The sequence below is a fragment of the Oncorhynchus mykiss genome, chromosome 9 (genome assembly GCF_057628025.1).
Source record: "Oncorhynchus mykiss isolate SJ-2025 chromosome 9, ASM5762802v1, whole genome shotgun sequence".
In the NCBI taxonomy this organism is placed as follows: Eukaryota; Metazoa; Chordata; class Actinopteri; order Salmoniformes; family Salmonidae; genus Oncorhynchus; species Oncorhynchus mykiss.
In genome coordinates this window covers 67709228-67728608 of record NC_143030.1, presented here as the reverse complement: position 1 = coordinate 67728608, position 19381 = coordinate 67709228, and the positions used below count along the sequence as shown (strand labels likewise).

The 19381-nt window shown below is 42.9% G+C and overlaps 1 protein-coding gene across 1 annotated transcript; it reads right to left on the bottom strand.

Annotated features, from left to right (window-relative positions):
* Window positions 1–6856: 6856 nt before the first annotated feature.
* On the bottom strand, window positions 6857–19098 carry LOC110532602 (polynucleotide 5'-hydroxyl-kinase NOL9). Its single transcript, XM_090185822.1, is given in 18 exon segments — window positions 6857–7019; window positions 7309–7393; window positions 7395–7431; window positions 7908–8083; window positions 8282–8395; window positions 8629–8869; window positions 9083–9153; window positions 9155–9202; window positions 15155–15194; window positions 15401–15498; window positions 15587–15683; window positions 17386–17476; window positions 18057–18111; window positions 18113–18173; window positions 18352–18711; window positions 18714–18997; window positions 18999–19074; window positions 19077–19098. Coding segments are annotated over 18 exon segments (2079 nt in total). The 3' UTR covers window positions 6857–6896.
* Between the last annotated feature and the right edge of the window lie 283 nt (window positions 19099–19381).

Below are 19381 nucleotides of genomic sequence, written 5' to 3'. Positions count from 1 at the left end.
TAGGAGAAAGCCCTGCCTCCAGCTGTTTGCTTAGAAATTCTAGGGACAATTAGGAGGCCTGCGTCTTGTGACCGTAGCGTACGTGTAGGTATGTACGGCAGGACCAAATCAGAGAGATAGGTAGGAGCAAGCCCATGTAATGCTTTGTAGGTTAGCAGTAAAACCTTGAAATCAGCCCTTGCTTTGACAGGAAGCCTGTGTAGAGAGGCTAGCACTGGAGTAATATGATCAAATTTTTGGGTTCTAGTCAGGATTCTAGCAGCCGTATTTAGCACTAACTGAAGTTTATTAGTGCTTTATCTGGGTAGCCGGAAAGTAGAGCATTGCAGTAGTCTAACCTAGAAGTGACAAAAGCACGGATGTGAATGGTCCTGGTGCACCACAAAATAGTGTAAATTGAAGCCAGTTTGGATTTGGCTTCACACCAATCACATCACATCAAAAACCAAACCTCATTGACAGAAAAAAATGGAATTGTTGCAGCTCGTTGGGTTGTTCCTCAGGTCGCTAGCTAGCTAACTGAAATTGTCCATTTCCTAAATTAGTCATGGATGGAGATAGGGATTTGGTTTTACTTAATTATCCGCACTGGCCAATGATTATAACAGCGATTCTGATCCAACCATAAATTCATATATTGTGCCTGAGAGGATGGAAGTTCAATATGTAGGCTAATGTTAACTTGCTGGCTCATTGTTTCCATGAAAGGAAGTTAGGCTAGCGAGCAAGCATTTTAGCCAGGTAGCCTAGAACAAAAAAAAACTTGGAGACAGCTCCTGTTTTCTTTGTGACGTGGCGTAGCCTAACTCTCCATGGTTCTAAATCAATAGTTGTTTAGTTGTCTGAAAATGGTGGAAACATGAACTTGCTTGAGCATGCTATAGATCATGTAACTGTTTGTTACATGCAATATGATTTGTGGACTTCACCAGACAGATTTTACTCTCCGGTTTTGTGATGAAACACAGGTGTGGTTGAATTTATTCTGCCACTGTGTCTTCTTTGTCTCGGCCTTAGGCCTATACCCTTTCCTGGGTAGCTTATCAGAGATAGACATACAGTGCATTCAGTGCAGAAAGTATTCAGACCTTATATTAGGGGTGGGCAACTCCAGTCCCGGAGGGCCTAATTGGGGTCACACTTTTTCTCCATCCTTAGCAAACACAGCTGATTTAATCCAATTGCATTCTGAAGATCATGATTGAAGATCATGATGTGATTATTGGAGTCAGGTGTGTTAGCTGGAGCTAGGGCCAAACTGTGACACCAATCTGGCCCTCGAGGTCTGTAATTGCCCACCCCTGCCTTATATAGACGGGTTATATATCCCTCCCTACCTTGTAGGCATATCTATTATTGAAGGCTCGACTTGACAATCTCTGAATGTCATTAAACTTTTTGGTGTTTTGTAACAGATGTCTATTTCCATTCATCAAATGGCCGCTGCACAGTTTAGATTGATTGAATGATTTTATTTGTCAAAAATACCTATATAGACACACAATACAAATATTTTTGTATCGTCGTTCTGCCCCTGAACAGGCAGTTAACCCACTGTTCCCAGGCCGTCATTGAAAATAAGAATGTGTTCTTAACTGACTTGCCTGGTTAAATAAAGGTAAAATAAATAAAAAATTGCACATTTCCATTGTGGTCCCTATTTCTACATAAATACATACAGTATACAATTACATAGATAGACACATTACTGAGATACAGACAAAAATATTTTCTACTGTTCAAACATTAGCCAGCTTTTGGCATAATTTTTTAAAAGTGGTTATGGTTGTTATGGCTTTGAGTTGCTGTTGTAGTTTGTTCCACTCAACAGTTCCGGTATATAAAAATGTGTTCTTACCAGATAGATTCCTATTTAAAACAGGGAATATTAGACGCTGGCTCTGGTATAATGCTGGTGGACATATCTAACAAATGAAAAATACTGTTGTTGGATAGGTACCTGGAGGCTGAGCCTGTGATAATTCTGTGGACAAGACCAAGTTGAATTAATACTTCAATTGTTTAATTACAATTCTTACAAGCTTGTTTTGGCTGGTCTGTAGCTGATTCTTGAGATGTTTGGGGCTGCTGGGGGACCATGATGTGCAGGCATAGTGCACTTGCCAGAGTCTTTAGGGTGTCAATGTCAAACCGTGCTGGAATTATATTTTGGATGAACATGCGCATGCCTTAAGGAAACATTTGAAGTAGCCTAATCAGATTAAAACATTATGACTGCTGGAAAATAAGTATTTGGTCACCTACAAACAAGCAAGATTTCTGGCTCTCACAGACCTGTAACTTCTTCTTTAAGAGGCTCCTCTGTCCTCCACTCGTTACCTGTATTAATGGTACCCGTTTGAACGTGTTATCAGTATAAAAGACACCTGTCCACAACCTCAAACAGTCACACTCCAAACTTCACTATGGCCAAGACCAAAGAGCTGTCAAAGGACACCAGAAACAAAATTGTAGACCTGCACCAGGCTGGGAAGACTGAATCTGCAATAGGTAAGCAGCTTGGTTTGAAGAAATCAACTGTGGGAGCAATTATTAGGAAATGGAAGACATACAAGACCACTGATAATCTCCCTCGATCTGGGGCTCCACGCAAGATCTCACCCCGTGGGGTCAAAATGATCACAAGAACGGTGAGCAAAAATCCCAGAACCACACGGGGGGACCTAGTGAATGATCTGCAGAGAGCTGGGACCAAAGTAACAAAGCCTACCATCTGTAACACACTACGCCGCCAGGGACTCAAATCCTGCAGTGCCAGACGTGTCTCCCTGCTTAAGCCAGTACATGTCCAGGCCCGTCTGAAGTTCGCTAGAGAGCATTTGGATGATCCTGAAGAAGATTGGGAGAATGTCATATGGTCAGATGAAACCAAAATATAACTTTTTGGTAAAAACTCAACTCGTCGTGTTTGGAGGACAAAGAATGCTGAGTTGCATCCAAAGAACACCATACCTACTGTGAAGCATGGGGGTGGAAACACCAAAGGAAAGAATGAATGGGGCCATGTATCTTGAGATTTTGAATGAAAACCTCCTTCCATCAGCAAAGGCATTGAAGATGAAACATGGCTGGGTCTTTCAGCATGACAATGATCCCAAACACACCGCTCGGGCAACGAAGGAGTGGCTTCGTAAGAAGCATTTCAAGGTCCTGGAGTGGCCTAGCCAGTCTCCAGATCTCAACCGCATAAAAAATCTTTGGAGGGAGTTGAAAGTCTGTGTTGCCCAGCAACAGCCCCAAAACATCACTGCTCTAGAGGAGATCTGCATGGAGGAATTGGCCAAAATACCAGCAACAGTGTGTGAAAACCTTGTGAAGACTTACAGAAAACGTTTGACCTCTGTCATTGCCAACAAAGGGTATATAACAAAGTATTGAGATAAACTTTTGTTATTGACCAAATACTTATTTTCCACCATAATTTGCAAATAAATTCATAAAAAATCCTACAATGTGATTTTCAGGATTTTTGTCTCATTTTGTCTGTCATAGTTGAAGTGTACCTATGATGAAAATTACAGGCCTCTCTCATCTTTAAAGTGTGAGAACTTGCACAATTGGTGGCTGACTAAATACTTTTTTGCCCAACTGTACTTATATGTATATATTCTTATTCCATTCCTTTACTTAGATTTGTGTGTATTAGGTAGTTATTGTGGAATTGTTAGATGACATGTTAGATATTGCTGCACTGTCGGAACTAGAAGCACAAGCATTTCGCTACACTCACAATAACATCTGCTAGCCATGTGTATGTGACCAATAAACTTTGATTTGAGGCGAAGGTTCACAGCACAACGATCATAAGCACACAAACCAAGACAACACAGGACTGGCTTCGAGACAAGTCTCTGAATGTCCTTTAGTAGGCCAGTCGGAGCCCGGTCAAACATCTATAGCGAGACCTGAAAATAGCTGTGCAGCGACGCTCCCCATCCAACCTGACAGAGCTTGAGAGGATCTGCAGAGAAGAATGGGAGAAACTCCCCAAACACAGGTGTGCCAAGCTTGTAGCGTCATACCCAAGAAAACTCAAGGCTGTAATTGCTGCCAAGGTGCTTCAACACAGAATTGACTAAAGGGTCTGAATACTTATGTAAATGTGATATCAGCTTTCTAATTTTTATACATTTGCAAAAATGGGGGGGGGGGGGGTGTATTGTGTGTAGATTGACGAGGGGAAAAGGCTGTAATGTAACAAAATATGGAAAAAGTCAAGGGGTCTGAATGCTTTCTGAATGCAGTGCATGCAGTCACGCAAACAAACATACCTATATATACAGTGGGGAGAACAAGTATTTGATACACTGCCGATTTTGCAGGTTTTCCTACTTAAAGTATGTAGAGGTCTGTCATTTTATCATAGGTACACTTCAACTGTGAGAGACGGAATCTAAAACAAAAATCCAGAAAATCACATTGTATGATTTTTAAGTAATTAATTAGCATTTTATTGCATGACATAAGTATTTGATCACCTACCAACCAGTAAGAATTCCGGCTCTCACAGACCTGTTACTTTTTCTTTAAGAAGCCCTCCTGTTCTCCACTCATTACCTGTATTAACTGCACCTGTTTGAACTCGTTACCTGTATAAAAGACACCTGTCCACACACTCAATCAAACAGACTCCAACCTCTCCACAATGGCCAAGACCAGAGAGGGTGTAAGGACGTCAGGGATAAAATTGTAGACCTGCACAAGGCTGGGATGGGCTACAGGACAATAGGCAAACAGCTTGGTGAGAAGGCAACAACTGTTGGCGCAATTATTAGAAAATGGAAGATGTTCAAGATGACGGTCAATCACCCTCGGTCTGGGGCTCCATGCAAGATCTCACCTTGTGGGGCATCAATGATCATGAGGAAGATGAGGAATCAGCCCAGAACTACACGGCAGGACCTGGTCAATGACCTGAAGAGAGCTGGGACCACAGTCTCAAAGAAAACCATTAGTAACACAGTACGCCGTCATGGATTAAAATCCTGCAGCGCACGCAAGGTCCCCCTGCTCAAGCCAGCGCATGTCCAGGCCGTCTGAAGTTTGCCAATTACCATTTGGATGATCCTGAGGAGGAATGGGAGAAGGTCATGTGGTCTGATGAGACAAAAATATAGCTTTTTGGTGTAAACTCCACTCGCCGTGTTTGAAGGAAGAAGAAGGATGAGTACAACCTCAAGAACACCATCCCAACCGTGAAGCATGTAGGTGGAAACATCGTTCCTTGGGGATGCTTTTCTGCAAAGGGGACAGGACGACTGCACCGTATTGAGGGGAGGATGGATGGGGCCATGTATCACGAGATCTTGGCCAACAACCTCCTTCCCTCAGTAAGACCATTGAAGATGGGTCGTGGCTGGGTCTTCCAGCATGACAACGACCCGAAACACACAAGCCAGGGCAACTAAGGAGTGGCTCCGTAAGAAGCATCTCAAGGTCCTGGAGTGGCCTAGCCAGTCTCCAGACCTGAACCCAATAGAAAATATTTGGAGGGAGCTTAAAGTCCGTATTGCCCAGCGACAGCCCCGAAACCTGAAGGATCTGGAGAAGGTCTGTATGGAGGAGTGGGCCAAAATCCCTGCTGCAGTGTGTGCAAACCTGGTCAAGAACTACAGGAAACGTACGATCTCTGTAATTGCAAACAAAGGTTTCTGTACCAAATATTAAGTTCTGCTTTTCTGATGTATCAAATACGTATGTCATGCAATAAAATGCTAATGAATTACTTAAAAATCATACAATGTGATTTTCTGGATTTTTGTTTTAGATTCCGTCTCTCAGTTGAAGTGTACCTATGATAAAAATTACAGACCTCTACATGCTTTGTAAGTAGGAAAACCTGCAAAATCGGCAGTGTATCAAATACTTGTTCTCCCCACTGTATATACACACACACACTGCGTTTACACAGGCAGACCAATTTTTATTTTATTTTTATTAATTGGTCTTTCGACCAATCAGATCAGCTCTGAAAAAAATCTGATGTGAAAAGATCTCATGTGATTGGTCAAAAGACCAATTAGCGGGGGAAAAAAAAAATCAACATTTGGCTGCTTGTGTAAACGCAGACATTCATGCTACACACAAATCACAACTGTTTCTAACAGACTAATGATTGCTAAATACTGCACAATTTGAACACTTGCCCCCAATCCCCCTTCCCAAAACACGTGTAAATATTGGACTTTAAATTGTGCCTTAATGTATTATAGTTATGCTAAGATGTTTATTCTATTCTACTGAGCCATTTAGTTTATGTTCGTATTCTTAGTTTATTATTTCTTATTGTTGTATTGTCAAGAAGGAACCTGCAAGTATGCATTTCGTTTGGACGGTGCATACCATGTGTCCTGTACATACGACTAATAAAACTTGAAATATGTCCGCACAGACAACAAAATGTGTGCGTTCGTCATGATGCTCCGAAACTGTGTCTATCCATACACACATAATAGTCTTGTGCAGCAGCCTATAAAATCTCATTTACTATACAACTAACTGTACGAGCTAGGCTTGATAAACTTGAAATATAAACCTGAACAACACTGCCCTCTTCAGGGCACCAAAAGGCAACAAACCTTGTATATACTCATTTTACTGTATTAACCACTCTGGTGTGAATTTATGAGGTTACTTAAAATGCCCTCTTCAGGACAAGAAAAGATCTTACACCTAGGAAACAAAAGACCTGAAATTGTTTTATTTAGGCCTATTTCCAACTTCTGACAAACAACTCCTGATGAAACAGGAGCGATAAGAGAAAGCAAGAGAAAGAGAGACTCTAGCCTTGGTGTTTGAAGTCAGTAAAAAAGGTAAAAAATATTCAGATTTCAGATTTCTTGCTATGAAACCATAGTCTCTTCTCACAAAAACAATCACTTTGCGTTATTCATCTGGTCAGGTCTTGCAAGCCCCTTGAAGACGTGAATCTTCCCAGCTCCGGTTAGCTAAAAGTTGTAGTCTATTGTGACGTAGGGAGGCTCTCACACAATTCCTGTCTGTAACAGAAAGAGGATGTGGACTAAGATAAAGCAAGGATATGTAGCAAGAATGAGTGACTGAACCAAAATAACCTGATAGCTAAAAGCTGACATGGAGAGGAACAGGACAGTCCTGCAATATTTTAATGGTTGGGTTTGGCAGTTGTGATTTTTCAGTTTTTCATGCATATGTTTAATAATAATTTATATTTGAGTGTCAAAGTCAAACAAAGACATCTTACAAATGATTGAGGAGCGGAGAGTACGAAACTGCACGCAGTGTTTGGGATGTATCCTTTTGTCTTACCTGTCCTGTGAGGAGGATGTTGGTCAGTGTGACAGCACCCAGCAGAAGACCGTTGACCTGACGGAGGACTGAGGGAGCAACAGGTGTACAGGCCACATGCCATGTCCACACCCCAAAGGACACCTGCTGAGAACAGAGGGAGATCCTCAATTGCATACTCCTCACCTCCTCCTCAAAACCCATTGGAGGAGAAGGACCTCTGGATTTCTCATCCAATGGGTATTAAGAAGGAGGCGAGGACACGATTAAGGACACAATTAAGATTCTCCCAGAAAGAAACCCACACCGTAGAGCTTTGTTATCCCTCCATCCATCACACCATCCATTCTAAGAGTTATTCATCCATGATGGGGAGATGCCGAACTTTATTACTGTTCTCGGCTAGATAGATGACAGTTGTCCACACAGAACAGTGACAGACTAACATGTCAGAGGAGGCTGGTGGGAGAAGTTATAGGAGGATGGGCTCATTGTAATGGCTGGAATGGAATAAAACAATTCCATTCCAGCCATTACAATGAGCCAGTCCTATGGCTCCTCCCACCAGCTTCCTTTTTAACATGTGTATGGGTAATGGCTATAGACCTATATATACTTACCAAATCCTACGCAGGGACAAACAGGGGTTTGAGAGAGTAGAACTGGGCCTCCCCTGCCTGATACCTTCTCATTCAGAAAGCACAGCCTCACCAGACTGGCATTGGCAGCGTAGAGCGTATGAGCTGGTGCTACCTCACAGTGCATCACACCCACCGGCACTGCTGAATGGGGAACCAGCACAGAGAGGACAAGGGAGGGACGTAGTGGAATTAGTATATTCTAAAAGGTAAAAAATATTACAGACTTGAATCCTATGCTTACACAGACATTAATAAAAACTGATTTGACACGAGCAGGCCGGCAGAACACGGCACTTATCAATGACATCAGCACTAGAGTGAGGCTACATTCTTCTCTAAAAGTTAGTATTACCTGGTAGGGGGGGAAGCCGTGCAGCGGTCTGACGGAGCCTGGTTCAGGGGACTGCAGCTGGCTGAAGTAGCCCAGCAGAGCCAGGTCACACTGCTCATTGCTACACTGGTGTCTCCTGTGTAAGAAAAACACACACCAGAGGAGGGGGGGGGGGGACAGAGGGGTGAACTCAGAGAAGTAGGGCAAGAAAATCTCTGACAAAGGCTCATACATCAGCTTAATATGATACTCTGGCAAGTGCAGAGTGGGTTTGTCTTTTCTCCAAATAAAATGGCAAGTATCTTCCTTCAGCAGAAAAATGTATATCCATGGCAACCAAGAAAGCTGTTGTCTTGTTGGGACTCTTACATTTCGCCCGGGCGCCCCACTCCTTCAAACTGAATAGAGTATCTCCACTGGAGAGGATGGGATCCAGAGTTGTCCTCCCCCAGGGCTGACTGGGCAGGAGGGTGTGTCTGCCAGCCATGTGATGACTTCAGGAACTCAGGGGTAAGTTGGGGGCACATGACTTTATCCCCACTACTGAGCTGCACCACGTGAGAGACGGAGCAGAGGCAAATGATGTCCACCAGCAACTGAAAGCCAAAACCTGAAGAGGCAGACACATGTCAACAGGTCAGTATGAAGAATTCAACAACAAAAAAGTATTAATTACTACGCATTATTACTATGCATAATTTATTTGCTGACATGTGTGCTTGCTTTCCCTCCTTTTTGAGGATTGGGTGAAACATGAACATGGCAGCTTGGGACAAATGTAGCTGTTTTTTCCCCAGGTTGCCAAGAATACGGCGTTACTGACCTTTGACGCAGCCCATTGTGTTGATGACTATGGGCATCTCTCTGTTATACAAGCGCCACAGGGAGTTGAGACTCCAGATAGCGGTCCAGGTCTGTTTCACAGGACAACTGGCCATAGAATCAAATCAAACTTTATATGTCACATGCGCCGAATACAACAAGTGTAGACCTTACCGTGAAATGCTTACTTACAAACCCTTAACCAACAGTGCAGTTCAAGAGTTAAGAAAATATTTACCAAATAGACTCAAGTAAAAAATACAAAATAAAAAAGTAACACAAGAATAATGAGGCTATATACAGGGAGTACCTTTTGAGGATCTGGGGACCAATGCCAAATCTTTTCAGTTTCCTGAGGTGGAAAAGGTTTTGTCGTGCCTTCTACACAACTGTCTTGGTGTGTTTGGACCATGATAGTTCGTTGGTGATGTGGACACGAAGGAACTTGAAACTCTCAACCCGCTCCACTACAGCTCATGTTAATGGGGGCCTATTCGGCATGCCTTTTCCTGAAGTCCACGATCAGCTACTTTGTCTTGCTCACATTGAGGGAGAGGATGTTGTCCTGGCACCACACTGCCAGTTCTCTGACCTCTTCCCTATTGGCTGGCTCATCGTTGTCGTCTGAAAACTTAATGATGGTGTTGGAATCGTGTTTGGCCACCCAGTCGTGGGTGAACAGGAAGTACAGGAGGGGACTAAGTACACATCCCTGAAGGGCCCCAGTGTTAAGGATCAGTGTTGCAGACGTGTTGTTGCCTACCCTTACCACCTGGGGGCGGCCCGTCAGGACGTCCAGGATCCTGTTGCAGAGGGAGGTGTTCAGTCCCAGAGTCCTTAGCTTAGTGATGAGCTTTGAGGGCACTATGCTTGTTGAACGCTGAGCTGTAGTCAATGAACAGCAATCTCACATCGGTGTTCCTTTTGTCCAGGTGGGAAAGGGAAGTGTGGAGTGCGATTGAGATTGCATCGTCTGTGGATCTGTTGGGGCGGTATACGAATTGGAGTGGGTTTAGGGTGTCCGGGAGGATGCTGTTGATGTGAGCCATGACCAGCCTTTCAAAGCACTTCATGGCTACTGAACTGAGTGCTACGGGCGGTAATCATTGAGGCAGGTTACCTTCGCTTCCTTGGGCACAGGAACTATGGTGGTCTGCTTGAAACATGTTGGTATTACAGACTTGGTCAGGGAGAGGTTGAAAATGTCAGTGAAGACACTTGACAGTTGGTCCGCGCATGCTTTGAGTACACGTCTGGTAATCCATCTGGCCCAGCGGCTTTGTGAATCTTGACCCGTTTAAAGGTTTTGTTCACATCGGCTACCGAGAGTGTTATCACACAGCCATCCAGTACAGCTGGTGCTCTCGTGCATGCGTCAGTGTTGTTTGCCTCGAAGCGAGTATAAAAAGGCATTTAGCTCGTCTGGTAGGCTCGCTTCACTGGGCAGCTCGTGTCTGGGTTTCCCTTTGTAGTCCGTAATAGTTGTCAAGCCCTGCAACATCCGACAAGCGTCAGAGCCAGTGTAGTACGATTCAATCTTAAACCTGTACTGACACTTTGCTTGTTTGATGGTTTGTCGGAGGGCATAGCGGGATTTCTTATAAACATACCGATTAGTCTCCCGCTGGTTGAAAGCGGCAGCTCTAGCCTTTAACTCGATGCGGACGTTGCCTGTAATCCATGACTTCTGGTTGGGATATGTACGTATGGTAACTGTGGGGACATCGTCGACGATGTACTTATTGATGAAGCCAATGACTGAGGTGGTGTACTCAATGCCATTGGATAAATACCGGAACATATTCCAGTCTGTGCTAGCAAAACAGTCCATGTCATCTGACCACTTCCATATTGGGCGAGTCACTGGTACTTCCTGCTTTAGTTTTTGCTTCTAAGCAGGAATCAGGAGGATAGAATTATGGTCAGATTTGCCAAATAGAGGGGCGGGGGGGGGGGCTTTGTATGCATCTCTGTGTGTGGAATAAAGGTGGTCTAGGATTTCTTTCCCTCTGGTTGCACAGGTAAAAATGTGGTAAAACGGATTTAAGTTTGCCTGCATTAAAGTCCCCACCCACTTGGAGCGCCGCTTCTGGGTGAGCATTTTCTTCTTTGCTTATGGCCTTATAGATTTGGTTGAGAGCGGTGTTAGTGCCAGCTTCGTTCTGTAGTGGTAAATCGATGGCTGCAAATAATATAGAGAACTCTCTTGGTAGATAGTGTGGTCTACAGCTTATCATAAGGAACTCTACCTCAGGCGAGCAAGACTACTTTAATATTAGACATCGAGCACCAGCTGTTATTGCAAAATAGACCCCCCCCCCCCCCCTAGTCTTAACAGACGTAGCATCTCTCTACTACAGGTGCATGGAAATTCCCGCCAAGTCTACATTATCATCGTTCAGCCACGTCTCGGTAAAACATAAGATAATACAGTTTTTAATGTCCTGTTGGTAGTGTTGGATTCGAGGTAAACTTTGAACATTGTTATATGCATAAGCATAGTACATAAAGGAGAGGAAGAGACTGGTTTTTAATGTCAGAAGTTAATGGTTCTCTGTGGAAAGACAGAGTGGCTGTGGAATATGCTGGGTGGATGGGAGGGAGTCACGGGAGTGCGATAGGTGATACAAGTGGAGAGCTTTTGATTAGACCTCAAGGGGGTTGTGGTCAGGTCACCTTAAGGGAGACAGAACGGTTTATTACTTTATCACTTCGTCTTCCTGTCGAACCATAAGATGTAAGGATTGGAGAGAAGGAGGAGTGGCTAAAGTGGAGTATATACAGTGGGGCAAAAAAGTATTTAGTCAGCCACCAATTGTGCAAGTTCTCACACTTAAAAATATGAGAGAGGCCTGTAATTTACATAATAGGTGCACTTCAACTATGACAGACAAAATGAGGGAAAAAAATCCTGAAAATCACATTGTAGCATTTTTAATGAATTTATTTGCAAATTGTGGTGGAAAATAAGTATATAAAGTATTTGGTCAATAACAAAAGTGTATCTCAATACTTTGTTATATACCCTTTGTTGGCAATGACAGAGGTTAAACGTTTTCTGTAAGTCTTCACAAGGTTTTCACACACTGTTGCTGGTATTTTGGCCCATTCTTCCATGCAGATCTCCTCTAGAGCAGTGATGTTTTGGGGCTGTTGCTGGGCAACACAGACTTTCAACTCCCTCCAAAGATTTTCTATGGGGCTGAGATCTGGAGACTGGCTAGGCCACTCCAGGACCTTGAAGTGCTTCTTACGAAGCCACTCCTTTGTTGCCAGAGTGTTTTTGGGATCATTGTCATGCTGAAAGACCCAGCCACGTTTCATCTTCAATGCCCTTGCTGATTTAAGGAGGTTTTCACTCAAAATATCACGATACATGGCCCCAGTCATTCTTTCCTTTACACGGATCAGTCGTCCTGGTCCCTTTGCAGAAAAACAGCACCAAAGCATGATGTTTCCACCCCCATGCTTCACAGTAGGTATGGTGTTCCTTGGATGCAACTCAGCATTCTTTGTCCTCCAAACACGACGAGTTGAGTTTTTACCAAAAAGTTATATTTTGGTTTCATCTGACCATATGACATTCTCCCAATCTTCTTCTGGATCATCCAAATGCTCTCTAGCAAACTTCAGACGGGCCTGGACATGTACTGGCTTAAGCAGGGGGACACGTCTGGCACTGCAGGATTTGAGTCCCTGGCGGCATAGTGTGTTACTGATGGTAGGCTTTGTTACTTTGGTCCCAGCTCTCTGTAGGTCATTCACTAGGTCCCCCCGTGTGGTTCTGGGATTTTTGCTCACCGTTCTTGTGATCATTTTGACCCCACGGGGTGAGATCTTGCGTGGAACCCCAGATCGAGGGAGATTATCAGTGGTCTTGTATGTCTTCCATTTCCTAATAATTGCTCCCACAGTTGATTTCTTCAAACCAAGCTGCTTACCTATTGCAGATTCAGTCTTCCCAGCCTGGTGCAGGTCTACAATTTTGTTTCTGGTGTCCTTTGACAGCTCTTTGGTCTTGGCCATAGTGGAGTTTGGAGTGTGACTGTTTGAGGTTGTGGACAGGTGTCTCTTATACTGATAAGTTCAAACAGGTGCCATTAATACAGGTAACGAGTGGAGGACAGAGGAGCCTCTTAAAGAAGAAGTTACAGGTCTGTGAGAGCCAGAAATCTTGCTTGTTTGTAGGTGACTAAATACTTATTTTCCACCATAATTTGCAAATAAATTCATTAAAAATCCTACAATGTGATTTTCTGGGTATTTTTTTCTCATTTTGTCTGTCATAGTTGAAGTGTACCTATGATGAAAATTACAGGCCTCTCATCTTTTTAAGTGGGAGAACTTGCACAATTGGTGGCTGACTAAATACTTTTTTGCCCCACTGTATACTTGTAGTGGTGGAAACATGTCTTTGTCTGAATACAGCTGTGTCAAACCTTTGAGAAGAATGAAACTTGGTTAAGCGTCTCTAGTGTCTGAGATATTTACTCTGAAACATTAGAACAGCAGGATAATCTTAATCGTAGGTCATCAATTTTATTTTCCAATGACTGCACATTAGCAAGAAGAATGGATGGCAGTGGGAGTTTACTCGCTCGCCTACGGATTCTCAGAGGGCACCCCGATCCGCGGCCCCTCTTCCTGTGTCTTCTTCAAGCAAATTACAGGGATCTGTGCCTGTTCCAGTGAAAGCAGTATATCCTTCTCGTTGGACTCGTTAAAAGAAAAAGTTTCTTCCAGTCCACCATGAGTAATTGTGGTTCTGATGTCCAGAAGTTATTTTCAGTTATAAGAGACAGTAGCAGAAACATTATTTACAAAATAAGTTTTAAAAGTATTTCCACAAAACGAAAAAAAAAACACAAAAAAATAGCACAATTGGTTGGGAGTAGAGGTCGACCATGGCCGATTAATTAGAGCCGATTTCAAGTTTTCATAACAATCGGAAATCGGTATTTTTGGGCGCCGATTTGTATATATTTTTTTACCTTCATTTAACTAGGCAAGTCAGTTAAGAACACATTCTTATTTTCAATGACGGCCTAGGAACGGTGGGTTAACTGCCTTTTTCAGGGGCAGAACGACAGATTTTCACCTTGTCAGCTCGGGGATTCAATCTTGCAACCTTACAGTTAACTAGTCCAATGCAATAACGACCTGACTCTCTCTCGTTGCACTCCACAAGGAGACTGCCTGTTACGCGAATGCAGTAAGCCAAGATAAGTTGCTAGCTAGCATTAAACTTATTTTATAAAAAACAATCAATCATAATCACTAGTTAACTACACATGGTTGATTATATTATCTAGCGTGTCCTGCGTTGCATGACTGGGCATACAAGTATACAAGTATACAAGCATACAAGTATCTAAGTATCTGACTGAACGGTGGTTAGGCAGAAGCAGGCGCGTAAACATTCATTCAAACAGCACTTTCGTGCATTTTGCCAGCAGCTCTTCGTTATGCGTCAAGCATTGCGCTATTTATGACTTCAAGCCTATCAACTCCCGAGATGAGGCTGGTGTAACCGAAGTGAAATGGCTAGCTAGTTAGCACGCGCTAATAGCGTTTCCAACATCCAATAGTCAAAGGTTAATGAAATACAAATGGCATAGAGGGAAATAGTCCTATAAAAACTACAACCTATATTGAAGACTCATGTTTAAAGGAACCACCAGCTTTCATGTTCTGAGCAAGGAACTGAAACGGTAGCTTTCTTACATAGCACATATTGCACTTTTACTTTCTTCTCCAACACTTTGTTTTTGCATTATTTAAACCAAATTGAACATGTTTCATTATTTACTTGAGGCTAAATTGATTTTATTGATGTATTATATTAAGTTAAAATAAGTGTTCATTCAGTATTGTTGTAATTGTCATTATTACAAATGAAAAATATATATATATTTTTTTATATATATTTTTTTTAACATCGGCCGTTTAATCGGTATCGGCTTTTTTGGTCCTCCAATAATCGGTATCGGCGTTGAAAAATCATAATCGGTCGACCTCTAGTTGGGAGAATGTAAAACATCAGCCATGTTCTTCGGTGCCATCTTCTTAGAAGATCATGTGCTCTGGGGCCCACTGGTGTGTGAAGGGGGGACCTAGAAACCACAAGGCAGACAGACAGACAAGGGTTCATTAGGGTTAGTTAAGACCCCAAACATTTATAGGATTGATGAAAATATTGCCGAAATGCAGGTAGTTCAAGTGTACTTGCCATTTGAGTAATGAATGCATTGGAAATTGTATTTACTGCACTAACATGTATTGCACATGTGATTGTGATGGAAGGCAGTACAGTACATACCCAGCAGTGGCTCTCTAACAGTAGACAGGGAGAGACAACCTGAGGGAGTGAACTCTGTCTGGCCCAGGTCACACTCCAGGTATTCTACACTTGCAGTGCTGCGCAAGTGCACACGGTTATTGCTATGGGCATTGTATCACTGCAGAACCTTTCAACCAAACAAACAAAGTAACAAACACTACTCACTGGTTTAGTGAGGTACTGAAGAAGTGACGGTTGAAGGTGGACTTCCAAATATTCTTAGCACCACATACTAGAATAACTGGAAAGCCATCTAGCTCCTCTGTAGATGGAAAATAACAATCAATAAGTAATCTAGTTAAAACATCTCAGTATCCCTCATGTGGAATAAAACGTTGTGGCGAAATCTTGTACGGAGCCTTCACCGTGCACTGCCACTTTAAGAGTGCATCAGCAGTCAGGACAAGGAACTAAAGATAGCTCTTCCGGCTCTGTGTGGGGCTCTCGGTTGGCGCGCAGTTTTGACAGTGTGTGCAACTCTTTGCGAAAGTTGTGTTTGTTTTCAGTGTGCTTAGTTTGTAAACTGTTGAAGTCAATCGACAGTTTTTACTGCCGGTGTTACTGCTCATGATCGTGTTTGGAATGTTTTGGGGCCGCTCCTGTCATTGATCGCATGGATAAGTAGCAACTAGGGTTGCAAAGATTTGGAAACTTTCTGATAAATTTCAGGAATTTTTCTGGACATTTTCCATGGAAGCTAAGCCCTGGAATTTTGCTTAAATTCATCATCAAAGCTTATAACAGTGAAACTTTTTTGTGGGATACACAAGGCAATTCTAGGTCTTGTGGCATATTATTTTGGTTAAACTACCCCCAATTCAATAGAATTGCAACCCTCTGCATGCACAACTCATTATTCAGTCACATGTGCAGTGCACTCTTCCATTACACGTACAGCTAATTCTCAAGATCTTGCACACTAATAAGATGCTATTGACTCCACACTACTACCATGTTTGAGCCAAGGACTACATGCTTTCTGGTAAGTTTTGATTACAATACTGGGTGGGGTAAATATATTTTATATGACATACATGATGTTTTGTTAATGAGTACATAGTAGCCTACAGCAAAGTGTGCTAAATCATTTCTAACTTGTTAACAATTTGGGTTTTAGCTTGTTAACTGAGGAGTGTTAATTCACCTATTTCCATACATATTTCATTTTAAAACATTTCTTACAAATGAGTTGTTTATTGTAACTGCTTAACTATTTCTCTGTTTTTTTATCATTTATTTTCTAATCTTTACAGGAAAATGCCCATGGGCACTATCTGATGTGTGGAGACATTTCACTGCAGCTAATGTAGAAGGAAAAGCTGTGTACATTTGCAAATACTATGCCAAATCATATGTGAAGAATGCCACAAAGATGCAGAATCATCTGGCCAAGTGCATCAAGTTCCCTCAGCGCTCACAACAAGCAACCTCTGACAAAAGTCCCTCTACTTCTATTCCAGGTGAAAATGATGAATCAGACACCTTATCGATAGCAACAGCTCATGGTCCTCATGGAATCAGAAGTTGTTTTTTTTACTCAATGGAGGAACGTAGTCAGAAATGCTGATGAATGTCTGGCTTGAGCTGTGTATGCAGCTGGTTCACCTCTGATGCTCACAGGCTGTGTGTATTGGAAAAGATTTCTGAATATTCTCTTCCCAGCATACACCCCTCCAACTAGACATGCTTTATTTTCTAATTTGCTGGATGCAGAGTTAAAGTGAAGGTCAAGCAAATCATAGATAAATCAGACTGTATTGCAATCATGTCTGATGGGTGGTCGAATGTTCGTGGGCAAGGAATAATTAACTACATCATCTCCACCCCTCAACTAGTATTCTCAAAAATCTTTATCTTTACCCCTATCTGACAATACCGCTACAACGGAACATGCTTGTCTATAGAAAAGGACTGAAGGGGACCTGTGTGTCATGCTAAGATAGCAGGGCTGTGTGCGTGTTTACCTGCACAAGCATTAACAACTTTGCAGAGAGCCTCCCTGCAGGTCTGTGACATCAACATGCTGTTTTCCTCAGTAGGGTCATGCAAAAACAAATGTCACCTTTATTTAACCAGGTAGGCCGGTTGAGAACAAGTTCTCATTTACAACCGCGACCTGGCCAAGATAAAGCAAATCAGTGTGACAAAAACAACAACACAGAGTTACACATAAACAAACGTACAGTCAATAACATAATAGAAGAGAAATCGGGTGGGTGTTGCTATGGTGACCAGTGAGCTCAGATAAGGCAAAAATGTACCTAGGAAAGACTTACAGATGACCTGGAGCCAGTGGGTTTGACGACGAATATGTAGTGAGGGCCAGCCAATGAGAGCATACACGTCGCAGTGGTGGGTAGTATATGGGGCTTTGGTGACAAAATGGATGGCCTTGTGATAGACTACATACAGTTTGCTGAGTAGAGTGTTAGAGACTATTTTGTAAATGATGCCAGAGAGCGGTGTGTCCAGCAAGTCTGAGCTGTCTCAGATGTCTCTCTATCAATGAAATGTATTTATAAAGCCATTTTGACATCAGCATTTGTCACAGTAACTCTACAAAGAAGAGGCCTGTACAATAAAAGTCTACATGAAAAGGCTGTAGAGAAAGATGTGACTGTCAGTGTCAACCCACCGAACTGAGTCCAAACAGCTTGTTGAGGTCTGAGAAACTAGTGAGGAACCGCGTCAGGAGTATCCAAGGGCACCAGCAGGATCACACTGGAGTCACTAAACAGCCTCTTACGTGTCTCTAAACAGAACACAAAAAATAAAGAGTAGCATTTAAACTCTAAACAAAACAATTTACTGCTTCAAAGGTGATCTAACTAGGCCTAGAACTGTAAACAATCACTAAAAGAAGTCAGCCGAGTAAAGTATTATGCAAATAATTTCAAGGGTGGATGGTGTCATTGAAATTCTCTCCTTACCTGAGAGGTACTTGCGGACGATGACTTTGGCCACTAGACGGCCTGCTTTCTTGGTCTTGTTGGGGTTAGGGGAGTCCCCCAGTGTTGTGATGGTGAGGGGGCATTGTGAGGAGGGGGAGAACCGTGGGTAGGACTGCTGACCCTCCTCAATGGTGAAACCATACACCTCCAACCGACCGTACAAACATGATAGAAGGCACTTCCCCCTAAAACACAGGGTTTGCAGGAGAAAGACATCAAGAAGATTTATAGAAAGTCAAAAGTGTAGCCTAAAAGCATGCACACGTACCTGACTCTGTTGCATGACCAGCACTGTACGATTATGGACGTGGTCTTGCTCTGCACAGTGAACGAAAGCCGCTCCTCTATCCAGCCAGGAGTTGCATTGGCTGAGACAGAACTTTCCTGGCCCTCCATACTCTCTCCACCACCATTCTGATGTAGAACAGACTTGGCAAAGGAGCTCCAGTCCAGCCTGCTCCCCTGTTGGTCAGGGGGTGACTGGGGGTCCTCCCTATGTCTGCCAGAACCTTGACCTGTGAAGCACACAGCCTTGGCTTTCTTCTTTACTCTCTCCAGGTTATGCTGGTCCTTTTTGAGGTTAGATGCCTGGTGCTGTAGCTTGGCCATGGCAGTGCTTGGGCTTAGGTTTGAAGTTGGGGATTCTGTTGGGCTTGAGCCACTTGTCCTTACAGTGTTGCCTCATGGACATCTGTTTGGGCTCGATTGAGCTTTGTGCACTTTCATGGATCCTTATGGCTTTCCTTTTGCAAGTATGATGAATATGGGGGAACTCTGAAGAGAAGAGTACAAAATGAACACAACAAGTAATGCAATGTGCCAGCATATGTACACACTACTAGGCTACATAGTTAGCAAGCTAACATTGATTGTTGTTAGCAGGCGTTAGCTAGTTAACGTTACTGTAAATAAAACGTGAGCTGGATAAGTTAACTTAGCTCACTAGCTACTGTCAGTAACATAAATTGAGTTTCTTAGCTAAATTTAATGAACACAGATGCTGCCCAAT